The sequence below is a fragment of the Pygoscelis adeliae genome, unplaced genomic scaffold (assembly GCF_000699105.1).
Source record: "Pygoscelis adeliae isolate BGI_AS28 unplaced genomic scaffold, ASM69910v1 Scaffold170, whole genome shotgun sequence".
Classification (NCBI taxonomy): domain Eukaryota; kingdom Metazoa; phylum Chordata; class Aves; order Sphenisciformes; family Spheniscidae; genus Pygoscelis; species Pygoscelis adeliae.
Window position 1 is genome coordinate 2,829,834 of NW_008824002.1, and position 13,923 is coordinate 2,843,756.

The window sequence follows — 13,923 nt, forward strand, 5'->3', positions numbered from 1 at the left end:
GACTAGTAAACTTGCTGCAAGAGCACTTAATGTAAAAGACACTGTCTCTTTCTTATATTCCTGTGGAAAAAAATAGGATAAACCACAATACGCTTTAATAATTCATCTACTTAGAAAAATTCCCATTTTAAGATGCTGTTCCTGAAATGGGAACAATATGGAAGCATATGATAAATAAAGCAATAAAGCCATGCTTATGGGTAACAGATAATAAAGTGCTGCCAACTTGGATACGCATTTTCTGTTTAAAATCTCCCATGGCGAAATTTGTAATATTCCGTATTCTACAGTAGTGGTGTAAAATCCTCCCATGAAACTGCAGTGTCTGGGAACATTACTATGGCATCATTGTTGTTATTTTTCTAAATAAAGTGCCTCTCTGTTGCAAGAAAACTCATCAAGTGGAAAAAGTGATGAACACGTTATTGCAAAGGCACAGGGTTTGGGAAACCTAGCTGTGTTTTCCGTTGCCTAGCTTGCATTGAACGCAGCTGTACAGGGCAGGTCCTACGCAGGGGGTCTGGTCTTTGTCCACGCTTCTGTAGGGCAGCCGTAACAATCTAAGCAGCAGTAGATCCTCCGAAGCCTTCTTGTCTTTAAGACCACAGCAAGGGAAGAGCTTTAAGTCCAGAGAAACAAGCAGCACCAATGTGATCCTCTCCTGCCGTTACGCACATTTGTTTATTCATTTAAGAAATTTATTTATTTAAGAAGTTTTCACCTTGGGGAAACAACCAACTAGAAAATATGAAGAATTAGTGAATAAAGACTAAAGTTTAATTCCATGAAGTAGATTATAGCTCACGGCGGATGCTGTATATCGTTTCTATTTGCTTGAAAAAAGAAGATTGTTTTTGTAATAGCCTGATCCTGAAGCACATCCAGGAGGGGAATGGAAGCAAAGCTGCCTCAGAAGCTGACACAATCAGACAGATATTTTAAAAACTCTACTAAGATTTTACACCCTCCAGTAGGCTGAGGCTAAACAGGATTTGTCAGAAGCGGGAGCAGGTAGCAAGATAGGCTTTGTCAAAAGCAGAAACTGCTGCCGGAGCTGTATTGGTGAAAACCATTAGTCTTTACAGTCAGTTCCTGTCAGTATTATGCGTTTGAAATAGCCAGTCTTCAAATTAATATTTTCCAATGAGCTGGCCTTTGGGAGTCAAAGAAACAAACAAATTAATCTGAAAGAATGAGTCTGCCTGAGACACTGATAAATCTGTTATGACAATGTAAGGCTTATTAAACACTGAGAAATGTATTTCCCTAGCCTCTGGGTCAAATGCAAGTTTTAAGGTTAATAGAGGAAATCAACATTTAAAAAAAAAGTCACATGGACTACTTTTTTTTGTGTTCTGCTTTGGACAAGAAATTCAGGATTCAATACACTTAAACATATAATGCATGTAGTGATGTATCACCCAAATAACACAATATTCTGAGTTACAGGGACATAACTGAAATAGGATAACATAGATGATGTTACAATTTGAGAAACAAAGGGGAGTCCCAGGTCTTCTCATATATTACCATTCGTCTGTTCTTTAACATCAGCACCGGCTTGCCTTCATGAACTCTGTCAGAGTCACACGCATGATCTTTGCTCTGACTGTACGGAGATGAAATGTGGGCTAGCTGAAGCGTATTGCCGAGGAAATAACTCAGTCTTGATAAAAGGAGTGCTTTGCAGAACAGAAAAGCTAAACAGTGCTATTGATTATCATGATGGATGCTACAGTGAAAGAAGGTGGAAACACAGGGGCTGCCTACACACAGCTTTTCCTCTCAGCAGCAGCTGCAGTTTCAGCAGGGGTTTTTCTTGCAATTTATGACGTTAGAGAAGGGTTCCTCTGAGTTGAAAGGTGGTACAGCAACTTGACGTGCTATAGTCAGGAGGGTTTCTTGGGCCCAAAAAGCTCTTGAGTTTGTTTCCTCAAGTGAAAAATGACCCCCACTGTGGATATTCATAGAAAGAAACTGACATACACAGATATATATCTGAAAAAAGCCACATTATCCACTGCCACAGCCTGAAGAACTCGTCAGGTGGAGCACAGTTATCCAAAACCTTATCTTTTCCAGTCCACAGTCCCCATACTTCTTCCTTTCAAAGCATGTTATGTGGCTTAAGCAACTGCCTGGTGGGATAGAAACTCTTAGTAACCCACGTTGCCCTACTGGTTGTTTTCCGTCACTGTAAACCATGCTTTCAGGCAATAAGGGGAAAGACTGTAAATTTTCTTGTACTAAAAGACATGTGCTTAATGTACCTGCTCTCTCTGTGTGATAGCTAATGGTGCCAGGCAGACTTTAGATTTACCTCAGTACTCCAAAGAAGAGTTGACTAGCAAGCTTGAAGGCCCTTCAAATACCTTCCTTGTTTGGAGGGAGTCAGTCGATGCCGTTCTCCAGAACCCTGGTAGGTACTGACAAGTTGAGAAACACCACGCTGAAAAGCAGCCAGTGCCCCCCAAAACCAGGGTTGACCTCCATGGACAACCTGGAAGTCAAAAAAGGTTTTATAAACTTAGTCTCATTAGTCTCACTAGTCTCTTTAGTCTCATTATTCATTTAAAAGGTTATGATCCATAGCCACCATTAGAGTTAGGGACTTTAAACAGAATGGGTCTTTTAATGCGCAGAAGAGAGAGACTTATGACCTAGACTCAGCAGGCAACCTCATTCATGCTCCAGTGGGCGAATCCAGCTCATTCTTTTACACGTGCATTGGTTCGGGAAAATGAGTTTCATTTTTGGCACTACCGGTGAACACTTTTGTCTGTACACAAAATTAAATATGGCAGAAATCCTGCATGTCATCAAAACCCATAGAGAGATTATGTTACAGTGGCATCTTTCACATCACCAGTGGGAAAAAATAATTCAGTTCTAGCACACAGTGCGTCATACAATGTACATCTACATTTCGCAGACATGGGCTGATAAACACCCACACGAGCTAACTTTAAACCAACTGTTTGAGCATAATAGCCAAGGCAGCATAGAGCTTTGTGGGGGTTAACACCAAAGTATATTATTTTTTCATTTCTTACGCCAGCAGGTAGGCTTCCCAGCCCCAGCTCACTGTTACCATGGCTACGTTGCCAGCCGTCTCCAAGTCAGATAGTTTAAAGCTAATTTGGATAAGCCTGCATTAGCTGCAGACATTTTAGTGACTGCAGTGTAGACATATTCATAGCAATGAAGGGTTTTCAGAAAGATTTCAAAATAGCCATGTAATTTTTTTTTAAATGTCTGCTGACACTGTTACCACTGATGGAATGAGGACAGGTGCTGGGAGGTAGATGGGCGGGCGACTTTCCCGAGTAAGTCAAAATGCAAGGGAGTGCTGCAAGCAGCCCAGATTCTTTGTGATTTATTTGATACAATGGTGTAGACAAAACCACAATGAGAATTTTATGTCTTTAAAACTGCATTTTGTTTTCTGTATGTTCCATTGTTTATTCAAGTGTACAGCTTCCTATGAAAAGAACTAGTTTCTGTATCTATCTGGCACCGCAGATGAGCTTAAGTTTTCTTTTTTTTAGCAATTCTTTATGTTTATATCAAAAGAAGGTAACTGTTATAGCATATAATTACTATATGGAGCAATTAAATTGTTAGACACAATTAAATTAAATTGTAGACACAAACAAAGCTATTATTCAATCTCTCTATCTGAATTTCTTCTTTCCGCATTATCTTCTCTAATCCCAGAATTAGTACACCAAAGCATCAAGTAACGGTGTCCTATCATTCCCTTATCTGCTACGCACCACATTTGTACTCATTTCAGCACTAAGCTATCTCTATAGCCTGAAAAATCACTTGACATCGCATATATTCAGGTTGCGCTGCCTTGGAAAGAAATAATTTATTGTTACCTATTCTATAAATATCCTCAGCACAAGTCATCCAATAACCATAACGGTAAGCTGCTTTAGTTGAAGAAGAGGCCAATGGTCTCAGCTGTATTATAACGTCTCTTAATAGATTACCTTAACAGCTCTGACAGACTGCTTAAGTAAGTTATTGTCCCTCTTCAGAGTAAAATATTTTCAAATAAAGATCACTTGTAAGTGCATTTGCTTCAAAATGATTATGCAGCCAGATCAATCTCTGCGGGTCATGCTCACTGAAACTACCCCAAAAGGCAGCGTTACTACTTTCTCTTCAATGGGTAATAGGGTGCTGAAGATGCTCCCTCTTTACCCACACATTTCCTGTTACCAAGTCCAAATTAATTTGAAGACTTTGAAGAATGAAAGCTGCTTGGCAGTGTTTCCAAGTGGTCAGTCTTCTGCACGCTGCACTTACAGAAATAAACTCCCTTCTTCACTCAAAAGACAGACTGCTCGCATACACCATCTCAGCTAGAATTAACGTGAGACTGAAAAAAGAGGAGGTGCCAAAACCCACTACAGAGCTGCTCCTAAAACCGGGTGCCAAACATGAGTAGAACCAGCACGAGAAAGTAAGGTGTGGATTATTCCACACGGTACATTTCACACAGCCTAACAGGGAATTAACGCATAGCAGCTGATATACTTTTCAAGTCACATCCTTACTTATTTTATAGGTTAAATTTGTGGATGCAGCCAAGCAATGAATTAATTCATCTCCATGGAAATTCCTGACGCAGTGTTTGAATGTGTTCTAAAATCCTGAAACAGAAAGATATCTAAAGGGCCTTGAAAGAAAGGAATGAACTATTTGGATACTACCCCTCGATGCTTAAGAGACAAGAAAAAATTGAGGTATACGTTAAGGGTAGAACAAAAATTTGTAACTCCCCTACCAGTAAACAGTAGAACTTAAAGTAAATGTCAGCTGAAACACAGATGGTCTCTCCCTCAGAAACAGATTTTGCTGTCATGCAGTTCGTTCAGACATCGTGACTAGTTAATCTAGTTACTAATGTGTACTTCATGAGCCTCACCTTTGCTACTCCTTGAATGTCTTAATTTCTACAATTTAAAATTCATACTGCCTGGCAAGTTTCTATAGCTCTCCATTGATTTTATGTCCATTTATTTTTAATTTATTAATTTTTTCCCTTCATATTATCACTGTCAATAACATTCTATACTCCCTATACAGTTTTATATTTGCACCTCATTCTGGAAACAAGTCAACAGGCAGAATTTTACAACTAGAGGGTGCTGGAGGACCATAATGTGCTATGGTATGCAAAACTCTCAATGACCTTTAGTGGAAAGAAGAAAAATAAAATAAATCAATTATTACTGCTCAGTAGGACAAGTTAATATATTCCGAGGTAATACAAATACTGCAATATTATCTAGTGTAAGTGAAAAGAAAATTAATACTTTATAGCTGATACTGTTTTATTTTAAATTTTTTTTTTAATTTGCTGTTAAACTTTGCTTCTGTCCTTAGTTTTTGTGAAAAACGAAAAGCCTTTATCTTAACAATATACATTCCTTTTGCTTCCTTTTGTGTGAGTTGGAAAGCAATTACAGTGTATTATTGATTAAATGTTTTATGATAAAACACAAAAGCCATCAAGTAAGCAGGAAAGCAAGAAGGAAAAAGATTAATTTAACAATAAAATCTATAATTGAGATTATACAGATAGAATGTGGACATTAATTACAGATAAATCATTTAATAAGAGTTCTAAGAAGAAAATTATCTTCCAAAAAGTCATATAATTTCCAACACAGGGTAATTATTTTCTTGCCTTCTAGTACCGCAAGAAAAAATACAAGTATGAGAATAAATAATGTCTATAAATATAGCACTCTGATAGTACATAGAAAAATTACCCCTCCCTTCCTTCCTCTCTTTGAATTATCCTTACTGCTTCTCAGAGTCTCTGACAATTCTGTAAATACCTTCAACAGACAGAAATATTGACACTTTGAACTGGACCTTAAAGATATATATTTTTTTTTCCTCTGGTTCAACGCGGTTCAGTAACATTTGGGATTTCCCTTCCATTTCCTCTGATTGAAAAGAAATCCAAAGGACAAACTGTGGCCGCCCGGTAAAGTGGCTTCCTGAAACCTCCACGAGGAAGTGGCCAGGAAGCTGGCGGAAAGCGCATGACCATATTCTGAAGAGCAGCTCTCTTCAACCCAAACATGAATCGTTGCAACTAGGGTGTTGACCACAAAGTGGCAGTGGTTACAAAAAACCCTGGGCACGTGCAGATCCGCCAGATGCCCAGTGAAGCCAGCATGGCACGCTTCGCTCTTTTTATATTCCCACTTTTGACCTTCTGGGTTGTGCAGGCTCGCCATATGTGGATGACACTCACGTGGGGGGCAATACCCAAGTGATCCAACAGTCCACTTGTGGTCTGCATTGGCTCAGCGCATCCTGGATGAGCTGGAAATGTAGCACAACAGTGTGATTGTGTCTGTTTCCTCACTATGGAAGGCTTCAGGTCTTTAATTCAGTTCCCTTCCTGAGGGGAAGGGAATGAGGAGCCAATAATCCATATTTGCTTTTATGAATTGCCAAGTTAGTGAGAACTGTCTTATTTTAATATTTTAACTAACTGTGGTGCCCCAGCTTTACAAGAGGAGACATGTTTTCCCATGGCACACTCACAAGGGCTGAGGCACTGTCCCTGTGTGCTCCCGGGGAACACACGCTACTCAGATGCCTACATACAAGCAGCTTTCTTTTGGTTGCGTTTCACCTCATGACTTGCCCTTACGAAGGGGTGCACCCTGGCACCCACGGGAGACCACAGGTCCTGCCCTACACACCCTGGGGAGATCATGTTTCTGTTGTCTCCATGTCACGGGGTTTCCTCTGGAAAATGGAGAGCAGTCTCCTATCAGAGCAGATTCATGCATAGGACCTTATTCTCCAAAAAGTAGCAGCCAAATCAATGAGTTGGTGAGGGCAGCCATTAATTAACACATAGGCACAAAGACTCATGATGTATGTAAGAGTCTCAGCCCCTTAGACCTTTAGACACTTCTTCACTTCTACCGGTGGCTAGGTGTTAGCTTTGGTCATCTGTGCTACAACAGGCAAACAAAAAAAGTATAACTAGTGGTAAAAATGGGATTTCATCTTGACAACAACTGGTTTGTTTAAACTGAAAGCTTTCAAGTGGATAAACAAAACAAATTGAGTAAGATGTATCCGATGCAACAACAGAAAAATTGTGACATATACTGCAGGCTTGCCAGATGCTACAGAAGATGAGTCAGAGGACAGAGTAATGCAAAAAAGTGTAACAACCTGACACTGAACTGCATCTTGCGATGTTTCTCCAGAACTCCTGATACCTTTAGTCTAGAAAGCAGCCTGTTTGTTTTTGACATATTGTATCTAGCTTGTGCCTAAGAAAACAGCAGTCAAAATTTGGCCCAATGTTTTATTGTCAGCATATTCTCACACACTTAAGTGTGCCTGCTTGATGGATACAATTGTTGGGTTTTTTTTTCTAAATGAGCTGATTTTACAAAATTAGTAATTCTCTGATCTTTATTTTTCCACATAGACAAAATCAGCTTATTGAATGCTGCCTTCACTTACAAAGTCTAAATAATATGAATTACAACTTAGCTTTTCCTTCACCAGTGCCATCTAAAATTAGACAAGAACAAGGTGTTTGTTTGTTTTTTCCTCTGGAAGTTAGCAGAAAAGCTGTTAAATACTACATATACTAGAATACTGATTTTAATAATACTCAGCGTGCACACCAGTTTCATGATCAGAAACACTTTAAATCTCTGTATGTTACTAATAACTGAAAAGTGTTATTCAGCTTTATAATGTAGTATGCATTGTCCTTCATATATATTCCTAAAGCAGGATGTATGCTGTACATTTATATACAAGGTTGGTCGGAGCACAGACATTGCAGTGTCATGCTTTCATTCAGATTTCAGATGCCATATGTTCAGTACAATCGCATGGCATCAAAATGCAACATATTGCTTTGCAAATGCAAATAATTTCACACAGTGGCCTTCATGACTGGGAAGGGGTAATGAAATGGGATATATTTTACACATATGAAAAAAATAAATAAAAGATTTATCATAAATATATGGACCAGTATATGACGTTGAAGAACAAGAAGCAAAAAGGGAACAGTGCTCTTGCATAAAGATCGATTCTCTTTGCGGCTGATGGAATGACAGGCTTGGGAGGAGGAGGCTTCTTGTTGTTCTTGGCTTGAGACTTCCCGAGCCCATTGTTGACTTCAATGGGCTTCCCATAACAGTCATAATTCGATAATTCAAAATCCCTTGGCAAGCTTCCAACAATGCTGAAATCATTGGATCTCAGATCAGATTTCGAAGTGCAAACTTTTTTGCATCTGGTCTCACCAACCTATGAAATAAAGAGTGAGGGGAATCATGATCTACTCACCATATTTCGTTAACAATCTTAATGCAGCTGCTAGAGAGCACCACAAACAAACATATAGGAAATTACTTGTTGATAGGCATACATTACATCAGCCTAATTTGCTGAATGGTTGCGTTATAAAGTACTTAAGGATGATCAGTCAATCATATAAACTAATCCAAACATTCATAATTGTGTAATTTTTCATGCACAAGGTGCCTCATGCTGTGCAACCTGCTATAGTTAGACTCCTTCATTTTAAGACGACAGAAGGGGAGAGAATATTTCTGTAGAGTATTTTTGGAAATCGGTTCTGTGCTGATGAACCTGCAGGACAGATACTATTCGATACTTACATTTTTCTGAGGCCTGGAAGCTACAGTCAGAATTAACCCTAAAATTCAGTCTTTGATGCAACAATTAAAGTCTATTCTGGATCTACATAGTAGCCAGCTCAAGATCCTATATCTCATCCTAGGGTGACCACCTTGCATGGCCAGAAGGCACTTTCTTTGTACCTGCAGTCCTTGGTGCCTCTCTAAAGACAGGTAACAAAGATGCAATACCGTTCTCAGCGCTTCCCATTGGTACACTGGAGAACCGTGTATCTGGGAAATCTAAATCCAGCAACTGAATACCTGTCTTTCCTACAGCTCTGTCAGTGCTCTTGGGGATCAGGTACTACTGTGCTATGGGGTAGCCCCAGGTGAATGATTCTCTTTCACAGACCAGACAGTCGCACTGGCACATACAATGAACATTTAAAAGAAAAAAAGTATTTGGTGCCCTTCAAACTAAAGTGTTTTTGGGAAAAAAAAAAAGTGTTCCTACATTTGCTTCCTTGGATTTTATAAAGTTTGTATTTCAGGAACAACAAATCTCTAGAAGGGCCACCCACACACTGTTCAGGGAGCTTGAGGAGACCACTTGCAAGGTACTGTGCTTTGTGACTTGGGTAAATCTCTCCCAAAGTTTCATTTCAATTGGACTAAAGTAAAGCAGGAAAAAAAAAGGAAAAAAAAAAGAAAAAAAAAGAATACAGGTTATGAAACTTAACTGCATTATTAATAATGCCATTTGTTCACATATATAACCTGAGAGTTAGTTGGAAAAAATGCTGCTTTACAAATCAGGTTATACACATGGGCAACTGACATTAACATAAGTTTCATTAGGGCTTCCTGGAGCCACAGATACACTAAAACTTGGTTCTTCCAAAAGCTGCCTCTCTCTCCTCCACAAAGCCTTCAGGCATTTTACTCTCAGCTCTCTCCACCTCTGAGTTTTCTGTAGACTTAGGCTGATGGTTCAGGATATTTGCATCGTCACATTTTGGAATTAAAGTAATAGTAGTGAAATACAGTACCAGACTTACGGATGAATGAAAAACATTCTGGAGATCATTATTAGCTTCCCTAGGACAACTGTCAAGGTATCCTGGATGAAAAGAACTGTGGTAGTCAGGAAGAGACCTAAACTTCAACTGGGGCTTTTACTCCTGCTACTGACAAGGCTGATTCTGGTGCAAGGTGGAAGAGAAGCACGGCACTGTTCCCTCAGCCAGGAGTTGCCAGACTTATATTTCTCAGGAAAACAGTAAATTTTGAAACCAATGCACTAAAACTGAGGTGCAGGTTACATAACAAAACCAAGATTACAGGTTATAAAAAAGAAAAACAAGATAGGTGTTCTACGATGGCAAGGCAAAACTATATTTATAAATTTCCTGCAACTGCTTCCCAGTCATCAAAGAGCTGACAGTCTGGGACGGTATTCAATATTGGCGTAGCAGGGGCAAACTGTCTAGTAAGGTGGTGACTGAGACATGTATGAACATGATTATGTGACCCTGGGTGACATGGGGGCTGTCACTCAGTGATCCGAGAGGTTCCTGCCAATCAGATCATAGCCAACAATATGGGTAATAAAGACAGAAAGCAGACCCTTGTGCAGTGAAAGGGGAATTTGCAGGACTGGGGTGCATGTTAACTGCTTTACAAATCAGGTTATACACATGGGCAACTGACATTAACATAAGTTTCATTAGGGCTTCCTGGAGCCACAGATACACTAAAACTTGGTTCTTCCAAAAGCTGCCTCTCTCTCCTCCACAAAGCCTTCAGGCATTTTACTCTCAGCTCTCTCCACCTCTGAGTTTTCTGTAGACTTAGGCTGATGTAATATTCACAGGAATATTACATTTTTTTCATGGTCAAAACTAGCAAGACTTAGTAAGGCCATTACAAGAAATAGAATCACGTATGAAATTATAAGCCTCCTTTTGGATTTGCAAACTTGTAGTCCATTCCTCATACTACCAGCGATATATTGTAAAACTCAGTGACACTAATTGTAGCCTAAGCGCTCTCATTTACAATACAGAATATTCCTGTTCCAACTGCAGCATCTAGAGGGTGCTCCCCTAAAAGCTGCTACAAGTCAGTTCTCATTCACTTGCAGGACAGAGAACTGAGGGAATGGCTTCTAGGTCGCCTGTGCCTTACAAGCGGAAGACTGTTCGCAGCATGTTCACGCAGAGCTCTGCTTAGTTTAGTGTCAGCTGTAGTACTGATTTATCAGGGTGACACAATTTCCCTTGTAAGAGCAACCTGGCCCAAATTTTTCTTCAGTAAGGATATGTTAATTTAAAAAATAATTTCTGTCATTTCCCTGGCTTTACAAATCTAATGTGCTTCTATTTTCTGCATTCAGTCACTGCCTAGGCATATTTTTAAATTTCTTCTCGTACATCTCTTCAACTCTCCAATATTTCTGTCGTTTGAATCTAAATTTGCTTCAGTTGACCTACAGCTTTCCCTAAACAAAGTGAGATAATATATATTAAAAGTAATTTATCTGCTTTTTATTCACCCTGTCTTGGTTTGTGCTAGAAGCATAACGATATTCCTGACACTTACCAAAGGCTGCAGGAACCGTTTCTGTGGAAAATGATACCGCAGGACTTGATTTTAGAGTACTACACTGAAGACTTGTAAAGAAAGTAAAACATTGTTAAATGTTAATATCCTTTTGACTTCATCCTGACACAGAACTTGGCCCTGGAAAACATTGGATATCATTTGCCTTATCCTGCCTCAGCATCATGACCCGTGGGCCAGACCCAGCCCGCAGGATGCTTCCGTCAGATCGATGGCTTTTCCCCTGCAGGGGATGGGGAGCAGCTGTTTGGGAAGGGAAGGCTGCTGGAATAGCGCAGGGCCTCCCCACACCCCCGATGGAGCCCAGCAGCTGCTCCTCGTTCCTCCAGCATGGAGGCGGAGGGGCTGAGGAGGGCACGGGAAGGTGACGTGGCTCTGGGGGCTTGGCCCAAAACACAGACCCAGTTCCCGTTTCTCCCAGGACTGGGCCACCTTGTCTAGGTTTGGTGTGTTGGACAGGACACCTGCCTTTTGATGAAGAGCTCAGAAATACCTAAAAATGACTCCTAGAAGCCAGAAGGTCCCTTGCGGTGATCCTTTCTCACCTTTTACAAAATTCAGGCTGATGGGTGCCCACTGCCAAGCTCAGCACCTGCCGCTGCCCTGGATGCTGTGGCGTCCAGAGCTGCGCCGCGCGTGCCACTGCGGCAGGGCCATACCTGGCTCAGAAAGCCTTTGTCTGCGGAGCTAGGGGAATAATGTGATAAGGAAGTGGGAAAAGAGAAGAAGAAGGAAGCGCTGCCTGTGCACGCAGCCCGGCAGGGAGGGGGAACTAGCTCTCCATTGCTGCCTCTGCTGCTTCTGGTGCTCCTCATCACTCTCCACATTCACAGCCCGAACTACTTATACCAGATTTTCCTTTAAAAAATCCAGAATGAAGAATTTTTTCCATGACCTTGTTCCTCACAAACATATGTACCTTATTTCTAGCCTGAATTTATTTGGCTTCAATTTTCAGTCACGAGGCATGACTGTAGTTAGTCTGATTAACTGCTGGTACTTACAGATGGTAACAAATCTAACCTTGATTTTGCATAATTCAGATGACGTAACCAGGCCGACATATGAAGCCAAGTCAAATGTTCTTCAGAGTTTCTTACCTCCACATCATTACCTCTGTCAACCGAATTGACGATCTTTTAAAAAATTATATTTGGTTTGATTAAATCAATAAACACACAGATCAGCTTTAATTTCACTGACCCATTTAAATTTATTAGCTAACATGGGGCTGAATTATGAATAATATTAATTATAATTAATAATTATGAATAATAATTATTAGTCAGCCCGCTGTTAGCTATGCAACATTTTCCACTGATTGATGTCAGGCTTATAATTATTCATGTTATGCCACTTAGCCTTTAAAAGTACTAGCACAATGTTAGCTTCTTGCTGTCTTTTGGAACCCTCCCAGTTTTAAGGGATTTATAAAAAAATCAACATTAATGTTCCACAGCACTCAGGGACCAGATCTTTAAAAAATCCTAGATGCAACTTAAGCTGAAATCTCGGCTGTAAAACGTCTAACTTTAATAGCTACTGTTTAATATCCTCATTAGCTACTGTCAATGAAAGCTATTCCATCATCTGATTGAATACATTTGGCTTTTCCCCAAACACAGAGCAGAATATTTGTTCAACACTTTTGCCTTTTCTGCTAATTCTTGATACTTACAGCATCTCTATCTAGTATTGGACCAATACTCTTGTTACTGGTTTTTGAATTCTTGCTATACATGCAAAGTAACTTCCTATTGCCCTCAATTATGCTAACCATACATCCCTTTTGTTATCTACACCTATTTCCTGGGTTTCAACTTATATTAATTGCTATCAACTTCTCCATTTGCTCGTGAGAAGAAAAGAGAAATGCTTGAAGCTGAGTTAGTTTTCAATCTTTGGGGAGTTTGTTTTCAATTGTGCTGTTTGTTGGTTTTTTTTAAGTTAGTATAGCTTCCCTTCTGGTCTGTAGCTGTTTTGAATCTTGTTAGATAGCTCACCAGCATCATTCATATTTTTTGTTTAAATTCTTCCACCCAGATGAGAAACAATAGTTTTCAAATTTGTGAAATCTGTCCTTTCACAGCACCAAAAATACCAGGACTTGACTAAATTTGTTTTGTGCAAATAGAATAAAGATCCTTTTCAACTGACTCTTCATCCTGTGATCATATCCTCTTTATCTGTCAGGATGAAGTGTAATATAAAATGCCATCATTTCGGATTCAAGAATTTTTGAGAGCAGAAATGTATTGTCCATAATTTCTAGCAAAGCTTCAAACATGCTACAGCACTGGCAGCCTCTCAAGCTCAGCATGCGTCCCTCAGGCTGAAGTGCCTCCCTACTGTAATGCAGCATTCTCTGCCCTACACAGCACCTCTTCTCTGCCATAAAATCATTTCTCCTGCTGCACCCAACCTCTCTTGGCATGCAGGTCTATCACTAGTGCTGCCATTTGTGTAAGAGTCTTCCATACAAGATGAAGGAGTAGTTCTAACAAACTCTGTCATTAATCTTTTTTCTATTTGTTTTGTGCTCTTCTCTTGCTCTTGCCATAATGATAGACGTAGATCATCAATAAAGTAATGATTTTTTTAGCATTAGTGTGTATTCAGATTGAATATGTTTTCTGGTGCA

At 39.8% G+C, this 13,923-nt stretch overlaps 1 protein-coding gene across 2 annotated transcripts in view; it reads right to left on the bottom strand.

Annotated features, from left to right (window-relative positions):
• Positions 1-7,456: 7,456 nt before the first annotated feature.
• Positions 7,457-13,923, bottom strand: part of GLRB (glycine receptor, beta) — a 49,093-nt gene continuing 42,626 nt past the window's right edge. For both annotated transcript variants that reach the window (XM_009325259.1, XM_009325266.1), the window contains one exon: positions 7,457-8,325. In XM_009325259.1, coding sequence (XP_009323534.1) covers positions 8,029-8,325 — 297 coding nt within the window. In that variant the 3' untranslated portion in view covers positions 7,457-8,028. The remainder of the gene's footprint in view (positions 8,326-13,923) is intronic.